The sequence below is a fragment of the Strix aluco genome, chromosome 3 (assembly GCF_031877795.1).
Source record: "Strix aluco isolate bStrAlu1 chromosome 3, bStrAlu1.hap1, whole genome shotgun sequence".
Lineage (NCBI taxonomy): Eukaryota > Metazoa > Chordata > Aves > Strigiformes > Strigidae > Strix > Strix aluco.
Window position 1 is genome coordinate 98,281,442 of NC_133933.1, and position 23,948 is coordinate 98,305,389.

The window sequence follows — 23,948 nt, forward strand, 5'->3', positions numbered from 1 at the left end:
GAGCAACTGGCAGTGCAGAGGCAAACCCATCCGGGCTGCTGCATTGTGGCAAGATATTGCTGCCTGGGTAGAGAAGCTGGCTGTAAAAGTATGTTATGTAGATGCCCACGTCCCTAAGAGTTGGGCCACTGGAGAACATTAAAAACAACCAGCAGGTGGATCAGGCTGCTGAGGTTGAAGTAGCTCAGGTGAATTTGGACTGGCAACATAAGAGTGAATTATTTATAGCTTGCTGGGCCCATGACACCTCAGGCCATCAAGGAAGAGATGCGCTATATATAGACGGGCTCGGGATCGAGGGGTGGACTTGACCATAGATACTATTGCACATGTCATCCATGAATGTGAAACGTGCTGCAATCAATCAAGCAAAGCATTTAAAGCCTCTGTGGAATGAAAGATGATGGCTGAAATATAAATCTGGGGAGCCCTGGCAGATTGACTATATTACACTCCCACAAAGTCGCCAAGGCAAGCACCACATGCTTACAATGCTGGAAGCAACCACCGTATGGCTGGAAACATATCCCGTGCCCCATGCCACCACCTGGAACAATATCCTGGGCCTTGAAAAACAAGTTTTATGGTGACATGGCACCCCATAAAGAATTGAGTCAGACAATGGGACTAATTTCTGAAACAACCTCCTACAGACCTGGGCCAAAGAGCATGGTATTGAGTGGGTACATCTCATCCCCTGTCATTCACCAGCCTCTGGAAAAATTGAACGATACAATGGACTGCTAAAAACTACACTGAGAGCAATGGGGGGTGGGACCTTCAAACACTGGGATACATGTTTAGCAAAAGTCACCTGGTTAGTCAACACTAGGGCATCTGCCAATCGAGCTGGCCCTGCCCAGTCAGAACATCCACATACTGTAGAAGGGCACATGAAGAATATGTTAGGGAAGACAGTCTGTGTTAGTCCTGCCCTGGGCAAAGCTAAACCCATTTGTGGGATTGTTCTGGCTCAAGGGCCTGGGTGCACTTGGTGAGTGATGCGGGAGGCTGGAGAATTTCAATATGTACCATAAGGGGATTTGATTTTGGGCGAGAATAGTCAGTGAATTAAATTGTACAATGTTAGTTGAAGAAAAAAAAAAAAAAAAGCCCTGCCACTGTACGTCATCACTACCAGAGTTGCTGTGTGCCATATAAATGGTATTACAAAGAATCACCCAAATCAGTGAAGGATGGACTTTGATGAAACCAAGCGACGTGCAGCAGTGATGGAACTTGAACCGGCTTCAGCAACCGGTGCCTAGTAACTTCATCAAGATCAACATCTCCAACCCACAGACCGTGGGTATAGGCTGCACCAAATACAGCAGCCAAAGCTCCGAATGCAGCACATACCAGTCTGACATCACACACCATCTATCCTGCCCCGAAAGACTGCGACAATGGGTGGAGCCCAGAAGTCATGGACTAAATGAACTCAACAGACACATTAGAGGGAGGGACCATAAACTAAGGCAATGATATCTCTCTGTGTGTATAGATATATATATATCTATACACACACACACACACACACACAAAGGACAAAGGAGAAAAGTGATGGTAAATAACTGGAAAGTGTAGGATCTGGGCATGATGTAGATGGTGTAGAATAAGGGGTGAAGAATGTCCTGGGTTCAGCTGGGATAGGGTTAATTTTCACAAGAGAGCTGGGAGGGGGCACAGCCAAGACAGGTGACCTGAACTAGCCCAGGGGATATTCCACACCATGCTGACATCATGCTCAGTGTATAACTAGAGAAGCTGGCTGGCAGTGGGGGGGGATGATAGTTGAGCACGTGGTACCAAGTTGTGAGCATTGTGCATCACTCGCTTTATAGATTCGTTTTTATTTGCATTGTTGTTGTTATAGTTCTTCTTTCCTTCTTTTCTTGTGTTGTTCTATTAAACTGTCCTTACGTCAAGCCACAAGGTTTTACTTTTACGTTTTCTCCCAATTCTCCTCCCTGTTCCCCAGCAGGGAGGAGTGAGCCAGTGGCTGCATGGTGTTTTGTGGCGGCTGGGCCTAAACGACAACAGTGATGAATCTTGTAGAAAGAAATGTATCTTCAACCCATATCAAGAAGGAAGAGTCTCTATGTGAAAGGTTATCAAAACCAAAGTGCAGCATTCTCAGAATCAGAATTCAGCTCAAGTTTTTCTTATGTTGAAGAATATGTGTGTTAGGAAAAAAGAATATATTATTCCCTGTTATTAAAATTGTGCAGGTGATAAACACACGACATTTAGGAACTCTTGTGCTGTAAGTAAATATGTCTTTTTCTTAAAGAAGCTGTGGGAATTCCATAGTTTTAACCTACTTTTTGAAAGCAAAATAACCTATTGGCTTAAATAATGCCCAGATTTCACCTCAATTATGAGCAAATAAAAAAAGATGGAAGGTCAGAAGAACATTTAGAGAATAATTTTACTAAAATATTCTCATCTCACTAGATTAATTTTATTAGTTTTTCATTTACATATATAACATGAGTAAACACAAGTTCAGACCAAGCGTCAAATGAAGGAACAGCTCCTTCCCATATAACTTCCTAGGAGTGAAAAGATACCCCATTATCATTACGAGTCTGTGACAGAACCTGACATCCAAATGTAAAACTGGAATTAACGCTTGCTGAAATAAAAGCTGACCTTCAAATGTATTTTTTCTTCATGACTTTGTTAACATTACTCTAGTAAACTCTTCTTCTTCTGTAAAGTAGAAACTTACATCCACAAGAACAAGAGAAGAAGCTGGTTTTTTACCCAGATAGCCACAAACACACACTTCCTCCATTAGGAGGAAATGCAGACTTCTCTCAAAAAAACAAGACACAAGTCCTAACAAAAATGGCTTTCAATGTTAAGTTCTAAAATTAAAAAAAAACAACCAAACAAACAACAGACATCAATTACTGCAAATAGAGCCACTTTCAAACAACTAAGTTATCCTTGGAAATACTTCTGCATGCCACTGGCAGATGTAGCATATCAATGCAAGAGTACAGTATGTATAGCCACACTGATAAACACTGCTTACATTCACTAATCCAGTTCTCTGAAAATAGAAGGAAAAATTATGTTTTACATTCTTATATATTAACACTACATTTAATTAAAAAAACCCCAATAAACCCACAATATTTGTTTTTAACCAATAGATAATGGCTTTAGAATTTATGCACATCACACAAGAAAAATAGTGCCCAAATACAAAACTAGATTTATTTCTATATAAAGTTAATCCATTTTTCTTTTCTAAGCCACTTTTAAAAATGCATTTTAAATGGGACAGGTACAGAAAACAATCAACCGAGAAAAGAAACTTCTAAATTCAAGCCCGTATATGCCAACACTAACTATAATCACTTACTTTGTTTCAGTAACTTCAAGGGATTACAGTTATTCTGAGGTCTTTCTCTGAGATCTTCGTACACACTTTTCAATTTCTTTTCTGTTTTGAAATTGTTTGTATCTTTCTGCCATTGCAATAAGCTCATTAGGAACTACCTGATAAGAAATCAGCACAAGACCAAGGTTAGTTTTAAATGAATCTAAACTTTTAGACTCTGATTTACAAAACCACTATTGTGTGTTCCGACACTTGATTTTGTTATTTATCTTGCTCCTGTCACTTTGCAGATTGTCTTTTCTGTAGAGATGCAAAGACATCTTTTTACATAAAATTATACTACAATACACTAAAAAATAACCAGCAGTGTCCCTGGATTTTCAATTACATAAGTATGTTCGTATCACCATATCTGATGACAACATATAACCAGCTAAATAAAACATTTGTGTTTCAGATAGAAATGTATGTTTCAGTGATAATGAACAGCTGGAAGAAACATCCAGTGGCCCAAAAAGGTGATACCATACTATATATATTTGAATGTTACACTATTATGATTGATAGTAAATTCCTTATGGAAGTTTTAAGAGCCTCTGAAGAAAGACTCTGGTACTTAAAGAAAGCATTGCCATAGGAAGTGTTCTCATATGGATAAAACAAAGCTAAAAGACCAGAAAAGAAGGGCAGGAGAACACGGTCAGTTCTCCCACCACTGGGAGGTTACACAAGCATCTTACTAACATCCTCGGTGCTTTCTGGCATGTTTGTAATTATGTGGAAAAGGAGGTGAATAGTATCATCAGCACACTTTGTCACCTCAGAGCTATGTTTGTAAGGACTGAGGCCAGATGCAAAGAAATACAGACAGACTTTACTAGGTTGAGTGGCACTGATCACTGAAGGAAAAAAAAAAAGCCCACATACCATTCTTACAGATCATGGAACAAAGGCAGTGTCCAACAAGTCGTCTTAAATCAGGTCAGGCATAATGCAGACATTAATGCAATGTTTACTGCAAAAAGCAGTACGGGTGACTGTACTGTCAAAAGAGGTTTTAGATCACTAATCTATCAAAGCCAGCCTGCTTCAACAATCTGCTATAGCATGTACCCATGCAGCAGGTAGAAGACATCCGGTACTGAAGCAGTTTCCTGATCAGAGCGCGAAGAGCAAGCTTCTGCAGTGCATGTGAGCATGGTATTAATGTGATTGCTCAGCCTCTGTGGTTTGTCTCTCTGCAAGTGGCACCAGTACAGTAAATATTTAAATACTGTTAAGTCTCCTTAGAAACATCTAGACCTGGCAGTGCTTGAACAGGTGAAGAATGCAGCCAGGACAAAGGGCCTGGTGGAACAGGAAGGTGTGTGTATTTTTCCAGTTCCAACTTCCTTTGTCAGGCTTTATAATTCAGCAATGCTTGCCACTTGCTATCAGCAACTTTTCTTAAACTAGCATGAGTGTCAGCTCACTAGTATATTTTATATGCTGAATTGCTCTAACTGGTGAACAACTGCCCTGGCTGTCACAGGTCCACAGAACAGGATGCCTATGGAACAGTCTATTCTGCCTAAGTTTTACACATTGTTTAAAAATAAAGTGAAAAATGATGGATCTCTCTAGCTGGAAGTCAGTACAGACTTGTATCAATAGAAGTGATGAGACAACATTACTATCCAGTCAAAACACTGGATAATCTTCTTCCTCAGTATCAGATCAGATTCTCTCCTACAGCATGAAAAATAATTTATTCCAACTAAAATTGCAACAATTTCTTGCACGAGTGGTTTTTGAGCAGGCACAAGGAAAGAGTGGGAAGAAGCCAGGATATGGAACATAAAAATCTCAGTGAGGCCATATCCAGCATGTAGTGGTTTGATAAGATTTTTACATGGACAATCTGTGTATCTGCTAAACATTAAGGCTAGGTATGGTAGTCCAAATGAGAAAACAGAAAAGGGTAGATACCGTAATTTGTATGTAACACTCTTGGTATTACAGAGATCAGTGTTCTTCCATGATGCCCTAATAAATCTGTTCATGCTTCTTAATAAACTTTATATAAAGATCCCTGCAGCATGATAAAGAAATGTTTCTGTTGTACCTGTTTTTCTTTTGTGAGATTATCTGTATATTTAAAATTATGGAGAACATCTGGCGAACAAATGCACCTTACTTGTTCTGAAATTGAAGTATTCGGAACCCTCAGCCCATGTTTTCCATTGCTCTCCTTCCCCCCTTTTATGAGACACTTCAAGACTGAAGCAATGATATTTTCATTGTTACGAAGCAAAAAAACACCCCTGCCTGTATGGATACTTCCCTTCTATTAGCTGTAACTAAAAGTTTGAGAATAATGTTATGACTAGCAGTTACCCCTGAAAGTAAGGATTTGGAGGTGCTCTTTTCTCCTCTGACCTCAGAGACCCGTTCCCAGTTGAACTATCACACATTAAAAAAGTTTGGGAACTTCAGTCTGCAGCAGGAGACAAGGTATGGATAGTAACAGCTGACTCAGAATACAGAACAAGGCACTTCTAAATTCTATTTAAGTGGCTTCAAAGTATCATTACTGTTTTAATCTCTTACATTTGCTAAAACCCCTCCCCCAAATCAACACCAACCTCCCCCAACCAACAACAAAACCTCCAAAAACACACACCACACCACACCCCCCCAACCTGCAACTTTAAGAAATTATCAGGGGACAACTCTTGTTTCTGTTTTGGGGTTTTTTGGTTTGTGTTTTTTTTTTTTTTTTGGTGTTTGTTTGTTTTGTTGTTTCTTTTTCTTTTTCTGCCTCAAAAGCACCCAGGTTTGCAATATGTGGCATAACATTTTTCAAAGAAGAGTTGTAAACAAGAAGATTTAGGTGAAGTTCTAACTCAGGGTTTAAAGTTTGAGTAAGTGTCCACACTAACAACCACAGGTCCTAGGTAAATGCAATTTAGTTTGTACTCAAAACTTCCATCCCCCTCCACCCCCTCGCCAAATTAAAAATTTCAACTCCAGTCAGGGCATGAACTGGGGGTTTACTATAAATTAGGCAAAATACTGTTTGTTACAGCAAGAAACAGCAATATAACTGTCTCTGACTTCTCAGATTGGTTGCGAGAAAAAGTGTTTCAGTCCTACTTCCCATACTATTTACAAACATCTGTAAGAAAGATGGATGGGAAAAGTATATGCAGATATCACAACTGTCAGATATAATAAACTGACATAGTTGAGCTTCTTCTGATATAAATATTGTTAATATTTACACTGTTAAACAAGAACATTGGAATATGTGTCCAGAAGTGAAATACTGGAATAAAATAACTATGAAATAAAATAGATCCTATTATTCTCTGCAGACCTCTCTGTGCATGTGTGTTATTTACTTTTTCTTGGGACGTGGAAGGCTTTGATTAAAGTTCACAGTTCTTTTCTGGGACTCATCTGTAAGGTAAAATACAGATAAGGATATCCAGGACAAGTGAGACTTAAGTACCAATTTTTTTTCCCCGAGACACTACAAACACTCACAAACAAAGGTCTAAGTAGGCTCAGACCTTCATGAACTGTTGTTACAGGTGGTAACCCAGAACCATTGTAAATCTTACCCAGTAAGATGTATTCTTACTTGGTTTGTTCTTTCAAGAATTTCAATCAGCTCAGATGCAACTCTCCAATTACTCTTAGTGACAAGCGTTACTGCCTCCCCAGTACGTCTAAACAAGGAATGAAATAACCGTTGATCTTCAAAACAACTGCTGCTAGGCTTTTCTTACTGACCTATACAGTAATAAATTGTACTACAGCCAATATTATTGGACTCATAGATAAAATTGGCTTGAGTATTTACTACACTCATGACAGAAAGCAACTTTTCATAAAGATCAGAATATGGCAATTGACCTAAAACGGAGCAAAGGCACAACTAATTTAGACAATAAACCTAGCATAAAGACAACATATTTAAGTATGAAGAGACATACATTCATCTCATAATTAAAATAAACGCATACACAAGAAAAATCATACTTGTGCCAACCTGGGAAAGCAGCATTCAAAAGTCCTAACACTAAACTGTATCACCATGATAAGCTGAAAACTTTGAATTTATGTATTTTTTTTCCCCAGTGGGCTGTCTAGGAAACTAAACAACGCAGTGGCTCACAAAGACACAAACAAACAAGGAAGTGACATTTCAGAATTTTTATACAGAAGTTGTTTTGAACTGTAATTCTTCCCCAAATTTTAACCAGCTTTCAAACATCCCTTATTCCCATCCACTTCAATGAAATAACAGAGAAGTGGAAAACTTTGCCTTAAATTTAACTCTGAACTAATTTCAAAACATAAAGCAGCGTGTTATTACCTAAACATACTTTGATAGACCATTTTCTGCACTTTCCCACTCCACATCACTTGTAGCTCTAGCATTTGACAAAAGAAATACCTATGCAGTGCATAAAATATTGACAATATATTACTATTTTCTTGTAAACACTTACCCTGCTCTTCCAGTACGACCTACTCTATGAACATATTCTTCAATGTTGCGAGGGAAGTCAAAGTTAAAAACATGAGTAATATCATGCACATCAAGGCCACGGGATGCTAAGTCAGTAGCTACCAGTATTCTGACTTTGCCTAAAATAAGTACAAGAGAAAGAGAATGGGAGTTTATGGAATAAGCAGAAAACATACTCCAGTCTATTGGTTTTCCAGTGTATAATGCACTTATTCTTAACATATAAAGGAAAAATATGCTTGTTGCACATCACACTGAATTAGCTTCAAATACAAGGTAAGCACTCAAAATGTCATTTTACTACTATTTGTATTTCACAAGCAGAACAGCAGGGTGTAGGAAAACCTAGAAACACGCCTAGCTGATATAAAGAGTTTTTATGAACAGAAACTTCAACAGCTATATTCTCAGCTGGCATCCTTATCACAGAACTACTCTGTTTTATTTGCACACGATCATATATCCCCAAGGTATAACCCTACTGGCATAATCAAGAGCAGAACTGTTTCACTGAAAGCACCATCATTTGAAACTTAAATTAACTGTTCTTTACACTAACACAATATTGACCTTCCCAGAGGGATTTCAAAAATAAAATAAGCCTTGAATTATTTAACTTGTGGACATCTCAAATTTTATTGAAAGGCAATCTCTTCGATTTTTTTTGTCAAATTAACAAAGTAAACATATCATTCAGAGTTCTTTAATATTTTCATTTCTATGGTACTGAAGACACATGGCACTTACAAATAGACAAAATTCTGCATATGACAAGCTTTAAAAACCTCGGCTAAACAAACCAATACTTAAGTACAAACATACCTTTCTTGAAGTCATCTAAAGCCTGTTCTCGATCATACTGTTCCCTGTTCCCATGAAGAGACTGTACTGGAATTCCTTGGAGACCAAGGTCACTTGCTAAGTCATCAGCTCTAGGATGAAATAAAACAATGGTTCTTAAAAAGAAAAAAAAATAATAAAAAAAGTAGTGCAGCAGCTAGATTAAGATCTAAAAGATAATGTGACAACAGAAGCTAAACATGTGCCTAAAGGGCAAAACCCTAAGTCAGCTGATATTTATTACAAAATAGTATGAAAACAAGACTGCTTTTATTTATATATATGTGAGGAGTAAACATACAAAGAGAAATACATGTTCACTCAAAAAGCTCAGGTATGGTACAATGACCACCCCCGTCACCAATCAGGTCTTGTATACACCAGCTGTGTATGCAAGTAAACAGTACATCACACTAATGTATCCCCAAGAATCTTAACATCTACTCTAACTATGTGAAATTGAGGTTTACCACCACCACTGGTGATATTAAAAAGGATACACACTACCAGTCAGTCTGGAGGAATGAATAAATAAATAAAAGAATACTACTACTACCAGCACATTGTTGACAACAGCTGTTACACTTGGTAGTTACTATGTGACATAAGAAACTATCCAGTATTTCTGTTAGAAAAAAATGAACAGATGTGATACCGGGAAATGATTACATACGTAAGTTTTTTTCCCACAAAAATGATGACCTTATCTTCTGGCTTCATAGAATCAATGAAGTATTGCATGAAAGCTCTTTTTTCCTCCTCAGCAATAACAACCACCCTCTGTTCTACCGTATTTACTGCCTGTTAAACAGCAAAAAGAGATGCTAAGTAGGAACAGATTAGAATAGTATTTTTTCTGTTAATTCCCATATTACAACACTATAAAACTAGTAATATGATACCATAAAAAACTATTCTAAAACCAAAATATGTATCAGTTTGGAGTTCAAACAATGCAGATATATTTGTAATTTCTTAGGAGAATAGTAAACATTTATCTTTAAGCAGTTTGTCAAATCATATATTTGCAGAGATTTAGAGGGTACAGATTAGCAGACTAGTGAGGTGAAATAAATATTCCTGATATTACTGAAAATTAGATTGAAGCATTTAAGACTGACATTGTTCCAACTTGCTCTGGATTAACATAAAATATACTCAAATTTACTTGAAAGGACAAGCTTTTAAAGAAGATTCTGTAATCTATTTGAAATGATCAGTTCTGTCCAATTCTTCCAACAACCGTTTGTTAAAAACTTTACTCTGTTATATCTGAAGGTTGCCATAGAATGTCTAAGGTATAGTATCTAAGTAGTATAAAGGTTTAGATATTCTCAGCATCATAATCTTGTGACAAGGGCTGAAAATCAAGTACATAGATTCTCTCTCCACATGGGAATCCTTTCCCCTCCCCCCCCAGAGGTCACCTCTTCAATTAAGAGAAGCTCCTATAAAAGAGAAGAATGCATTAAATTAGAGCTACAAGAGCATCTGATATCCTTCAAATTCTGATCCTCTGCCTTTGACAAGCAATGCCCCTTGACAAAAGCATAGTTCTGAGCAGAACAGACGAAAAGCACAATTTCCTCCTATTTCTACCTAAAAGTGTACTTGATACTGTTTCCTCATTCCCTATCACTAAAAAAGTGGAACTGAAGAGGAAAATTTCATAATTTAAGAACAAAACTCAAAGCAATCTCTGCACCAGGATGCGGAGATCTTGGAAGAACTACTGTTTCTGTAAATTCTGCTGGTACTGAAGCCAACTACACATAGCTGCACAAGCATGGCAAGTACGTAACTACATCTACAGACTAAAAGTTTTGGACTTTAAAAGGCAGTTCTTACTCCAACACATATGTTCCTGCTCTAGACAAGTGCCCTCCAGGAGTTTAGTACAGAGGTTCCACTCTCTTTGAGAAAGCAGCAGTTAAGAAAGGCAGATCCAGATAAGGATCTGTATGCATGAGAAGGAAGACATTCAGAAGGAAAAGTAACTAAGGAACAAGAACTTGAACAGAAGAGAAGGCTGCAAAAACAAGGGTTCAGGAAAGAACACGTGGCACCGTAAAGTACATTATTCAATGTGATTGATTCTTGTCGCTTGTGATGTCTTCTAACTCAAGATCTAGGACTTCAAGATCTTGTTACAGAAACATAAGAACAAAGTTTTTTTCTACTTTTTTTTTGTTAGTTCTTTCTAAACTTTTAATGAAGCTTTAAAAGAATAATATGGAGCTGTTTTTTGGAAGTTCAGATTGATTTTAAAGTTACATGCATTTACTTTCATAGTTACAAGCAAAATATTTCCTGCTTTAAGTGTAGGTTCTTCTCCAAAAGAAAAAAACAAAACAAAACACCAAACAGAACAACTTACTGCTAAGTCAAGAGTGCCAACATATACAATCATAGGATTTTTCAAATAGGATTTCGCTAGGCGACGAACACCATCAGGCCAAGTAGCACTGAACAGCAAGCAAAGGGAAAACACACACATGAGAATCGCGTGCAAAATCATCTCCAATTCATTAATCACATTCTTCTTTCTTTTCTTTCTCATACATCAGTGAAACACTCAAGTATGCAATAACAGTAGTGAGCTCATATAACACTTCGAATAATCTTAAGAAGCTACTAGTAAACAGCACTCAATCTTTAAATATAACTTTCCAGGTTAAAAGTACAGGCAACAGTTATGCAGCCTTTCTAATGAAGCTAAAAGTGAGTTTAGTAGTTCAATGATACTTAATAAGCAAGTTTCTAGTCTGTTTTTATCACTGTAACAACAGCTCCAATACAAAATATGGTAACAAAAATTATTGTTGGGATATTCTATTGTTAAGCTCCCCAAAACTGCATAATTTCAAAATTAATTCAGGTACAGACTAGCACACAGAAACACTGAACAGAAAATTAGGACACACATTTGGTCCCAAATGGAGAAACGGAAGGTGGCATTTCAAACTGATATGGCAAATTCTAGCACTCCCAGGACATGTTCCTTTTCGGGAAGAACTCAGTTGTTTTTCCAGTTGATGTAAAACATCAGAAAAGAGATATGAAATGAAAATAAAATTTTCAAATGACTCATTAGGACTGACTAGACAGAATTAGAAAGAAGACCAATGCCATTCCCATTTAGGTTAGTAAAAGTTAATAAAACCGACAAATTTATTTTGAAGTTAACTTGTACAATAACCTTATGTTTACAGTGTTCAAGTACTGAGCACTACAAAGTTTACATACCTTGTCATAACAGTTTGTCTGTCAGGCCGCACATCTATTAGGATCTTCATTATCTGAGGTTCAAATCCCATATCCAACATTCTGTCAGCCTCATCTAAAACCTGCTCAGAACAAGGTTATTTATTATGTCTAGTTCCTTAAGTAAGGGTTTCAGCGAGACACTACATAGCAGACCATTTTAATAGTAACAATTTTAACTGCAGAATCCACTCCATAATGTATTGCAAAACCTGTTCAACTTTTATTTCACCTCTTCAATTTCCTTGAAGTTTTTTCATTTGTGGGCAGAACAAGAAAAACCACAGCACCTTTAAGAGCACTTAAATTCAAGGAAGAAGAAACAGCTGTTCGAACAATGATTTGGTTGATGCCTAAAACTAAGCACAGAATTAAAAAAACCCAACAAAACCAAACCCAACCAAACCCAGGGCGGGGGGTGGGACGATGACTCCCCACAACACGCTTTCAATACAAATTTTTTTTTGTACTTTAAAGGGGGAATCTCGTTTCTACCTTGTTAAGCGATCTCATACAAGACCAAAATATCAGTTATCAATTTAGTACCTCATTAGAGGTAGGAAAAAAGCCAGACCGTACATTCTGGCTTGCACTAGGACACTGAAAAACTCCCATAGCTCAAACTTGGTTCATCTGGTAAAAAAAACCCCACCAAACCCAAAAGGGAACAAATGAGCTGAAGGTCTGAGTACAACTAGTTGAAACTGATCTTTTTTCTAATATACAAGCACACTTGTGAATGCTTTCAGTCTCATACAAAGGAAGAAGGCTGCCATCCAAGACTCATTTTTCTCCTTTAAAGCATGATCCATGTAACTTTGATTAAGTATTGACATTTTTTAGTTACTTATGTGGAAACATAAGACTTCAATGATAATCCCCTTCTACTGTCTTGATTCTGCTGTTCCATTCTTTTTAGATGTTTTATTCTATTGAAGGTTTTTAGTACATTACCTATGTAGATCTCTGAAATAACAAATCAGCTGAGAGACAGAAGACAAGAACTCTGTTTCTTGATTTAATTATCCTTATTTTCCAAGGACTCATGGAGATTTCATTAACAGATTCTAATAAAACAGCAAGGCTGAAATATCACTAATTTTATATACAGAGGTGGCTACTGTACACCCCTTTCAGCAGCAGAAGCTTTCTAAGCTATTAAGCACACTGGTACTTTGCTGGAAAGGAAGAAGAAAGCATGTAAATATGTGTATTAGATGGATCAGAGTATTTGAAAGTTTACTTTCCTTATTTCTGATAGCTGCTTAATAAAGAATAAAGGCTGTAATAGACATAAGATAGATATCAGCACTATTTTTTCCAAAGGCCTCATAGCCAAGTCCTGGTTTATAAGCTAAATCTCCCCACAACTGACATATTATTTGGTTTCTTGTTGTCTATACATATTTACTTGTTTGTTAATATTATTTATTTCAGTTCTATTTCTCGGCAAGAAATTCTTATAAGCCAGTTCTTCATGTGAAAATTTTCTCTCCTGTTATTGGCAAGTTTTATACTTTTTTTGTATTTGAAGAATAAAAGGACTAGTCCAATCTACCTTCTATACCCTACATCATGATTTGTATTTTTTTAGTATACTTTCCCCTAAATGCTTCTCAATTATTCATGCACAACTCCCATTTCCTTACTTCTGCTTTTTGAGCATAAAGTCAAAAGAAAAAAGCACTCATTACTGACTATTTAATACCAATTTACACTGAACCCAACAAAACAGAAAGCAATCTTCAAATGACATGTATTGTAAACAATCAAAAGGCCACATATGACAGAATTACCAGTCTTTCTTCTGAAATCATGAAAAACAGCAGCTTATCTTGAATAAATGGGTTCCTAAAAATCTGAATCAAGACTGCAACTCTGCCAGGGAAGAAGAAAAATTCCCTGTCTCCAGTTCACCTCACATATAGTGTATATTCAAATACAATTATCTCTAAGAGTTTGGGTTTTCATTTGTTTATTTGTTTTTAATCAAACAATAGTATCCCAGTCTCTAACTCTGGAAGTCATTTGGGAAACAATTATACCAGCAAATACTACTCAGTGCACTTTGGGAACATTCACAAGACTCATCAATATCTTTAAATGAAACTGTAAATGAAGCGCTTCAATGAAGAGTGTTCATGCAAGGTGTTAAAGTTGAAATCTAACAGCCCTCTCTCGCCTCTGAAATAAGGCTGCAAGATTAAATTATTTGTTGGCTGAAAATTGACAATGAAGCTGTGGAAACAGAAAGCATCTTATATATTAAAAAGTACAAGAAACTACAAGGAAAAATATATGGTAACAGAATTTTGGATGTCCAACTTTTCATATGGAAACTAAGGAAGCACAGCATTTCCAAAAAGCCTGAGGCATGAGACATTAACCACTGCAAAATGTGGTCCTTGCACTGGTTTCAATCTTCTGAAAATATCTAACTGCTAGTGGTACAACAAATGCTTTTCTCCTGTTTTACATGACCATATTTTTCAATTTGATAGGTAATTTTTTTAGTAATGTCATATTATAGTATACCCTGCACATACCGAAACATCTGATTTTGGTTACATACATATTCTTTGCTTTACAAAGCACTGTGTGCTTGCAGTATGACCATACTTCACCTTAGTAGAGAGAGACGACTAATGTTCCTATACTTCTCAGAAAGCAGGGTTTCAGGCCTTTTTTTCCTCCAGCTTAGCAATTACATGTTACTTTTCCACATGAGGCTACTCTCCTGTCTTCCAATAATATTATTTTTTTCCAGATGGCTGAATTTCTAATGATACTATACCACCACTGGCCTTGCCAGTAAGCTCACAACTATTAGCTAAAGTTAGAGCTAACTTGTTACTGCATAATGGGTATTAAACCCTTAGAGGGAAGCGGAGGTGGAGGTAAGGGAGGGAAAGCAGACCAAATTGTCAAACTAGGCAACAAGTCACAAGTTAAACAAGTAACTCAGAAATAATTTGAATATATGAAAGCATTTTACAAAACAGCAACGGTTTTAAGTGTCCAGCACAGCCAAAGGCAAAAATGAAATGAGACATAAGGATTCATAGCAACATTTACATGGCTATTTTCCCACTGAGATCAAAAGACAGTCAGTCACCCAAACATTTAAATATCTAACTGCTTGTGACTCTGGTATTTACTGCACAACTTCTTATGAGAACTTAAGTCACTCATAATCTCTAAAAGAAAAGGGAAAGACAACTTGGGAAAGGCATTTTATCCATTAGAAACTGATCCTGACAAAGTGAATTTTAAACCAGCAAACAATACTAATATGAGATAACAATTTAGCATCTTTAAAACACTTACTGTGCTAGAATCCTACTATATTCATTCCCTAGGGAATTTTCCACATCTGCAATGCAATCATGGTAAGTATGAACCATCGTTCCAACACCAACCTCAATGTTAAGGTGTACAGTAATTTAAGATTTAAAAAGTTTAAAGAAAACTTAATCAAAGCTTAAGTTCACACTAAGTCAACCATTTCCCAACTGGTGCATTACTCATTCCATATCAGCTACTTGCCAAGTATGTTATGCTCTTCAAATTTATGAAGTTGTTCATCTGAAGATCATTCAGTCTGCCAGGAGTAGCAATAACAATATCCACACCTTTGGTAACCACATCTATCTGTCCTTTTCGGTCCCCACCACCATATATGCAAATACTGAAAAAAAAAAAAAAAGTTTTACAAAAGCAGTGTATTAACGTTCAACTCAAGTCAATCTCTTCCAAATAAATACCACCATGTTGGTTCATTTTTAAAAGTATCATCTGTTATTACCAAGAGGAGGGAATACAGTAAGTGTGACTGACAGTATCACAGTAGATAATGGACTTAACACTGAATGATAGCCCCACAACAGTTCAGCAACAGCTTTCTCCTGAAATTGCAGTGGAGTAATCATGAAAGGAATGAAGATAGCTGTTAAGCTATGAGTATGTTTTGGGTTGTTTTGAAAATATTCACACCAAAAATAGATGAATGTATGAATGGATGCACGATTTTTCTGAACAGTATCATAAAAAGTCAGATGTTTTGCTGTTAAAACAATCAATGCGCTCAGTAGGGTATTAGCCTTACACACAAACTTAATGTGCTCTATATAACTCCTCAGTATTTTTGCGAAGGAAGCAGAAGGTGCATTTCAATATTTGATGACTAGAAGACTAACTCTGAATGCTATACAAAGTTACCAGAGAGCCCTAAAAGTAAGTTTCAGAGTACAGTAATGTCTGTTTAATAACTTAAAGATCTACACTCTCTGCAGGTTTGTGGATGAAACCAAATTGGGGGAGCAGTTGATACACTAGAGGGCTAGACTGTTACTCAGAAGAACCACAAAAGGCTAGAGAAATGGGCTGACAAGAATCCTATGAAGTTTAACAAAAGCAAAATGGAGATGGAATCACCCTATGGCTGAGGCCCAACATGCTAGAAGATGCCTTTGCAGAAAAGACTTGGGGGGGGCCAAGAAACTGAACATTATTCAGCAGTGTAACCTCACAGAAAAGAAAGTCAGCTGTGTAAGCCAGCAGGTTGAGAGAACTCATGATTCCCCTTCATTCAGTACTTGAGACTACAACTCAAGCACAACATCCAGTTTCTGTACCCCCTGCCTCTAATACAAGACAAGACATATCCATATGGAGCAAGTCCCGCAGGCAGCTACCATGATGGTCAAGAGAATTGAGTGCATGACACGAGAAGCTGGTAACCAGGCTTGTTCAGCCTGAAGAGGAGAAGGCTCAGGGAGATCTTATTGCTGTCTACAATTACCTAACAGCAAGGTACCAAGAAGACACAGACAGACTCTCTCAGCTCTCCACACAGATCAAGAAGCAACAAAGCTACAATACAGAGAAGTCCAACTACATAAGAAATAGATTTTCACTATGAAAGTACTCAAGACAGGCATCCTAAAAACTGAGAAAATAGAAACTGCATTTACTACCTTCCCCTCCTCTCTTAGCAAATGCAATTATTTTAGGTGAATTAAGCTGCAAGTGGTAGGGAAAAAAATTACTTAACATGCAAGTGAGAAGATTACCTTTTAATTCCTTTGTATGTGTACTTTGAACACTCTGCCTCTACTTGAAGCGCCAGTTCTCGAGTGGGAGCAAGGACTAACATTCCCGGCCCCCCACGCTGACCTTTGGATCTGCAATAAAAGCATCTTTAGAATGTGGGTATATAAGGCTAGGCAAAGTCCATCACATCTGACATGCAATATTTTTATACTGTTTTACTTTCTCAGTACACTGCTATCAACAGAATCTATGGTGACAAATCTGGTACTTACTCCACCAGGTTTATCATTTTTTGTCCAATTTATGATTTATTATCTTCTTTACTAGAAAACCATCACATGGGGGCTGGGGGTGGGGGGAGGTATCCACAGATGGACAAGTCAGACATGTGAGCAGTTCTTACATTGGTTGTGAAGTCAGATGAATGAATCCAGGCATTAAGTATGCTAATGTCTTCCCCGTACCAGTTTGTGCTATACCAATAAGATCAATTCCTTGGAGTATGATCGGCCATGCCTGGGACTAACATAAAACAACAAATAGTTAAATGTACTTTTCTCTTAAGCTTCAGTTAAAGAGTCATCAAAATTGAAGAAATACCTGAATCGGTGTAGGCTTTTGAAAACCAACTTTTCTTATATTAGCCATAATATCAGGATAATGCTCAAACACATCTTCAAATTTACAAACAGGATTGGGAATGCAGCGCTTTTCACCTTCTTTTAAGTCATCACAAATGATATTATTATTTTCTTTCCTGTATAGAATTAGAGAAGTGTAATTGCTTTAAAGTTTCATTATCTGAGAAAGTAGAGCTAACACAAAAGACTGCATTTCTGACTTTTCTTTTTAACTCCTGGAACAATACAAAACAAGTTCAGGGTCCTGAATGAGACTTATGACTATTCTAACCTTTAAGAAAGCCTTACTATAGAAACACTTCTCCTGGAGGCATCAATTATCATTCTTTCTTAAGAATGACTAATTTGAAGTTATATATGGTTATAAACATGAACTGCAGTTCTGTCATATCAGACTTCAATTATATTCTATTACAAATTAAATAACTGTGACAAGTTTTTAAATCTAAAGACAACCCAGAACTCAGAGGAATGGATTGGAATTCTTTGTCAGAAGCCTATATTCTGACAGAAGCCTTCCTGAAATATTTTCAGAGCAGCTCCCTGGATGCTCTAGAAAATACAAACAGACCAGTTTAGAAAAGAGAACATGGTCAGTAAGACAAGCTCCAAAACCAAACCCCCCAAAACCAACCAACCAAACCCCAAAACACATCATCACATACAAAAAGCTACATTAAAATCTGAGGTTCTGAGGCTCCCTCCAATTAAGAGGTACTAATATGCTTAAGTAGTTTATCTTCATTCTAGTCCTGTACTGAAGATTCCATTCAGCAAATACTTCTATTTCAAGCAGGGTATGGGCTACAAAAAGAATGGGTAATTCAACCTCTCCTCATGTTTACAATTTTTTTTTTTTTCCAATTACTGTCTTTTTTTTCCCTTAAAGCACACAGATAAAAAAAAAGGAAAAAAATTCCTTTATCACAAAAGTGCTATTCCTCAATGCATGTTCTGAACCTACAGAACAATGTTCTGTTTCTCCTGACTAGTTCTAATGATAACATGTACATATACTTTAAGGAAAGAGGTGTCAATTCCATGCTTCGCTCACTGTGGCAAGGTTTCTCTGGTGGGCATGCAAGAGAAAAAACAGACACCATGCAAAAAGAAAAGTAATACAACGTAACGCTTCAGGAATGTTCACCAATGTCATTAGAACTATTGAAAAGGGCTGAAACCATCACCAGGGCCTGAACAGAATCACTTGAAACAGATGATCTGTTTTTCTTGCAAAGTAATGATGTAGATTGATGGATCAAAATGAACAGATACAGTTAACTAAGGCAGGTACTCACCAGGATGTACTTGTAAAGGGAAGATAGATAGACAGATAGGAAGACAACAGTAAAGAAGTTTAAAGTTGTTTTGAAGATGATATTTGACTAAAGTATATGGGGGAAAAAAATGGCAGCCAAGAGGTATTCAACATGTGAACAATCATATTTGGAAGCACCTAGAAAACATGAACATGCCGTCTCATGAAATGTAAAGAAAATGCCAAAAGCCAATGAACTTTTTCCCTTCTGAAAGTCAACTAGATCAAGCACGTTTAGAGAAGCAGTTAATCCCTAAAGTAAATTTTCCACGCAACTAATAATACCTCATCTGCTAGTTATTGTTTAATTCTTAAGAAAGCATTCCCAAGATCCAAGTTATTGCAAGACCCTAACATTAATGCTTCCATCTCAGTACTTCATCTCCCACTTTCTGGGGTTCATACCTTAATAATTTTTGCCAAGCAGATGATTCCCTAAAGAAATGATCTTACCGCCACAGTTCCACTTCTTCTTGTGACATAGATGCAGTCCTTGATGATTCTTTATAGAAGTTTTTCTCAATTGGAGGCAAGTCTTAAACCATCAGAAAGAGCAAACTTCGGTCAGTGAGAAATGCTAAATCCAGGGTAAGTCTGCTAAAGCTTAAGATGGAAATCCCCAAACCCAGACAGTGCCTTGTACTAGAAGACTAGTCAAAAGTGGTGGAAGACTACTGTTGTTCATGTAAAAGATGAAGGCTGAGACAAACAAGTATCTACAAAAGAACCACTTCTCCACATTTCAAGTTCTAAAGTAATCTCTACTAACATATATAGTATAATATTTAATAATTCTTCAATTTTTGCTGTGGCCACATACAAAACCACATTTTCAAAGGGTTAAGTCAAAATACCAATTGAGTAGCAGATTTAAGTTCACACAGCAACTACAGTGTCCTTTCATGATCATGCTGAGAAATGCTGACCTGGTCACTTCACTGCAAATATTTAAATTTGGACACTGAAGGAATTCAGTCATCTCAAAGCAAAAATTAAAAAAGTTTTAAGCATTCAGCAGATTTATCATATAAAGATAAGTACCATACCATCAAAATTTTAGAACTAACCTGTCCACTTCATAGCTTCATATTTAGCTCTGTTTTCTCGAAGAGAAGCCCAGTTAATCACAGATTTCTTTGGGTTATCTTCAGGCTTGATAACATCCAAAGTTTTTCCTGTGGAGTTAGTGCAAAAATGCTGCTGTTTGACAGAATCAGCAAGGTGGGGCAGAACCCCCCCTTGAAACAAACACCTTATTTTCTTTTTATGTTGCAAGGCCTCTTATGTGATTTTTGAATAGACATGAAGCATTTAAATAGAAAATTCTTTCCTAGGTCTTAGCCTGAAACATCGGTAAAACCTGTACAAATCCAGTTCTGATAAAGAAAGAAGCATTTTCAACATCTTCAACTACTTAAAGTATTGATAGGTTCTAAAACGTTGCTCCTCCACCATAAATAAGGGTCCACAACCATAAATAAGGCTTTGTTGTGCAGCAGGCTTTTGAAAAACTTGTGAACCCAGTAGCTGATATGCAGACAGAAAGCTTATTTTTAACAGCTGCAAGAGCAAGGTTTACTGCTAAAGCATCCAATGACACCACAATAAAGTCTCAGTGTAGTTACACTCTATACTCCTTTTCCGATGTTAATACTTCTTAAGAAAGAAGGGTTTTTACACTGAAGATATAAATGGCAAAACAATTACGTATTAGTGGAAAAGCAGTAAACATGGGGAAAACACAGTCACACATACTAAGAAAGTATTTATTTCTAGCCTCTTGAAATGTACTTGTCCACCTTCTGGGGCACTTCTAAGAATCAAAACTCACAACTACTCTATTCTTTATTCTGATGCTAGAACACAACTCTCAGATCCCTTCTTCCTCATCAGTGCCTCAGATCAACAACTACGGATGTTGTTTGCCTGTGCAAAAAGTCATTGGGAGCACATACAAGACAAATACCAATAACATAAGCAGCATCTCAACATACAATCATTACTTATATATCCATGTAACAGGCAAAGTTACCAATAAAGCCTAGTAAAGTGAGGCATGATGTGCATTAACTTCCCATGAAAGTAGTAAGAAGTCAGCATCGTCCATGCTATAATCAGTACGTTTGCTTTATAGACTGCATTTATAAAAGTGAATTTTAATACTGCAGAGATACTATGTTAAAACTTAAACTAAAACCAATACCTGTATTTTGAGGGAATCAGACTGATAATGCAAGAAACCAAGTAGTATAACATTCAGCATGCATTAAACAGGAACAAATTTTCACAGATGTCTGGCAGTTTGAGAGGGGGAAACCATTCATAGCTGAGAAGGAAGGATGTCTAGATATTTCGGTTTTATTGCCACTGTCCAAGAACAAAGTGAAAATTAATTCCCTTTGGTAAAATACTAATAATATAAAAACACTCCAGAAAACTACCAAATATATGGAAAAACAATTCATAGTATTTTTTTTTCCAAACCACATTTCTTACCTTTCTCAGTCCCATCTCTAATGTAGTTTTGTCCACATCTTGTAACAGCATCAATCAACATCTTGGCTTTGTTTTGCGCAGCAACACTGCCAAAAATCTTTACTTCAACTTCACAGGTTCCCTTTATAACCTATGTTCATAAAAACTTACTGATTTTTTTTTAATACTGCAAAGACAAACATTATGTAAGAATACATACTGAAATAATTCTTTGATTTTTTTTTCCTGAATTTTAACTTCTTTCCCCACGGAAAGACCCTATTTCCCTTTCCAAAAGAAAGGGAAATAAATGTATAACTCAAGGAAAAAAAATATCGGTAAGCTTTTCTTACTTTCACATACCAGTCAAGTTGCAACCTCAATTCCACTTTGTTTTTATCACTTCTTGTAAAAGAGTAGAATTATTACACCTATTGCAACACCCTTCAATTTGCTGCAGTAACTTTGGTTTACATGGAAGCAAAACCAAGTATGTTCCCAACAGAGTCCAGGCCTTGATGACACACAGCACATGGTACCTTTATCCTGGAACCTGAAGAATCCTCAAGTTGTCTTATTTTACTTCCTCCCTGACCTGTAATAAAGACACACTGAGGGTATTACAGCAATTTAAGCCAAACTGTCAAAAACTACACATGGTAACTTAAGTATTTTGGTTGTGACAATAACCTTAACACCTTCACAAGTGCATGCATCCGTAAGTAAAAACTTCTGATACCAAACTGCAGGAAAATGTAGGTAACTTTTTTCTGCAGTTAATCAAATGCAAGGTGCAGGGCAGGGGGGAAAGCACCTCAGTTGAAGAGATGGAGCAGCAAAACCAGTTTTGAGAGAGAGCCACCCTTCCTCCAAGTGACCAGAGAGGGGCTTTAGCCCACTTACAGACTACTGGCCATGACAGACATCAACCCAACCAGTTTAGGGAGGAAAAGCTCAGCTACCCTGGCGAGTGGGAGAGCTCCACTCTTCAGCCAGTAACCTGCAAAAGCATCCTGTCATCCCCAGCTGAGAGAGATATAAGGGAATCACGAGGGGCTGAGGCCATTTCACAGCCAGGGAGATGGAAGGCAGTGATGCACCTCCTTGGGGAGCTGAGGGAGGGCCAGGGGCCCGAAAGAACAAACCACTCCACAGCTGGATCCTCCTCCTCTCCCACCTGCTTACCTCAGTGGGTCAAGCACCCTGGGGGGTGAAGGGGTGGCCATTATTACCTATGAGAGCCCCAACCAGGGCGCTATCGAGGTGGAAGCAGAGGGGCTCCACACCATCCCAAGTCTGGCTGGTGGCGGCTCTTGGCGGCCGCTGCTGCGCCGCCTCCCCCAGGCCGCGGGACCCTTCAGCGCCTCGAGGCTCCCACTCTTCCCCTCCGAGGCTATCTGCTGCCTCCCACTGCCAATCAGTACTCCTTCGTCCGGCGCCGCCCGCTTCAGAAGCGCGGCTCAGCGAAGGCGTCGCCGGCGGCTGGGACAGACGCCCGGCAGCAGCAGCAGATGGCGGCCACCTCGGCGCGCCGGCGTCCTCATCGCTGCTCGCGTCCCAGTCAGACATGGCGGCGCCCCCGTCAGGCTCCGCGGCCCACGTGTCAGGCCTTGGCGCGCCTTAGGCTAGGGGCGCGCTGATTGGCCAGGGCGGGCGGCGCGCTAAGCAGTGATTGGCTGGCCCGGCGCGGCCGCGCAGGGGTGGGAGAACCCTGCTGAGGGCTGCTGGGTCCTGAGTCTTGCCCGCCCCTCTATGCCTTCCTCTCTACCGGCTTCGGGGCAGCCCTGGGTGGGCTCTACTGAGGAGGAGGTGGTGGTGGTGTTTTAGGACGGGAAGGGAACGAAGTGGGTCCTGAGTGGGTGGGAAACCCCTGAAGTCGGGGGGGCGGAGGGGGGAGGAGGCAGGCAGCCTCAGGAGAGGCTGGGTGGTGAGGGTGGCACTGAGTAATTTTGCTAGGTGTCAAGGCTTGTGTCATGCTGATGCATTGTGGTCTGAATTTTTTAGGAAAGTCATAATTGATCTCAAATTAAGCTTTAATGAATGAATGTACTAAGGCTGATATAATTTTGGAAACAATTGCAGAATGGCTGAGGTTGAAGGGACCTCTGGAGGTCTTGTGCAACCTCCCAGATCAAGCAGGGACACCAGGAGCCAGTTGTCCAGGTCTGTGTGGCCAGATGGCTTGTGAATATGTCCAAGAATGGAGACTCCACAACCTCCCAGGACAACCTGTCCCAGTGCTTGGTCACAGTCACAGCGAAACAGTAGGAAAAAAAGCCTAAGGTAACACTCCCCCCCCCTCCAGACACTTCCCCTCTCTGCCCCAATTACACTGAAAATCTGCTAAATGAGGGTTTAAATTTCCCTTTTAAGCATGGTCTTGTAGTATTATTGCACAGAGCTGAAAGGTGGACATTTATGTATGTGTCTTTATGGATGCACATTACTACATGTGCCTGGCTGTTGTGACCTGCAGGGTAACTC

At 38.3% G+C, this 23,948-nt stretch overlaps 1 protein-coding gene across 1 annotated transcript; it reads right to left on the reverse strand.

Annotated features, from left to right (window-relative positions):
- Positions 1 to 3,405: 3,405 nt before the first annotated feature.
- Positions 3,406 to 23,033, reverse strand: DDX43 (DEAD-box helicase 43). The gene is given in 16 exon segments (XM_074820782.1): positions 3,406 to 3,513; positions 6,939 to 7,068; positions 7,855 to 7,993; positions 8,697 to 8,830; positions 9,388 to 9,515; positions 11,092 to 11,179; positions 11,961 to 12,061; positions 15,525 to 15,666; positions 17,051 to 17,161; positions 17,434 to 17,552; positions 17,631 to 17,787; positions 19,443 to 19,524; positions 20,057 to 20,164; positions 21,486 to 21,615; positions 22,004 to 22,059; positions 22,697 to 23,033. Coding segments are annotated over 16 exon segments (2,070 nt in total).
- Between the last annotated feature and the right edge of the window lie 915 nt (positions 23,034 to 23,948).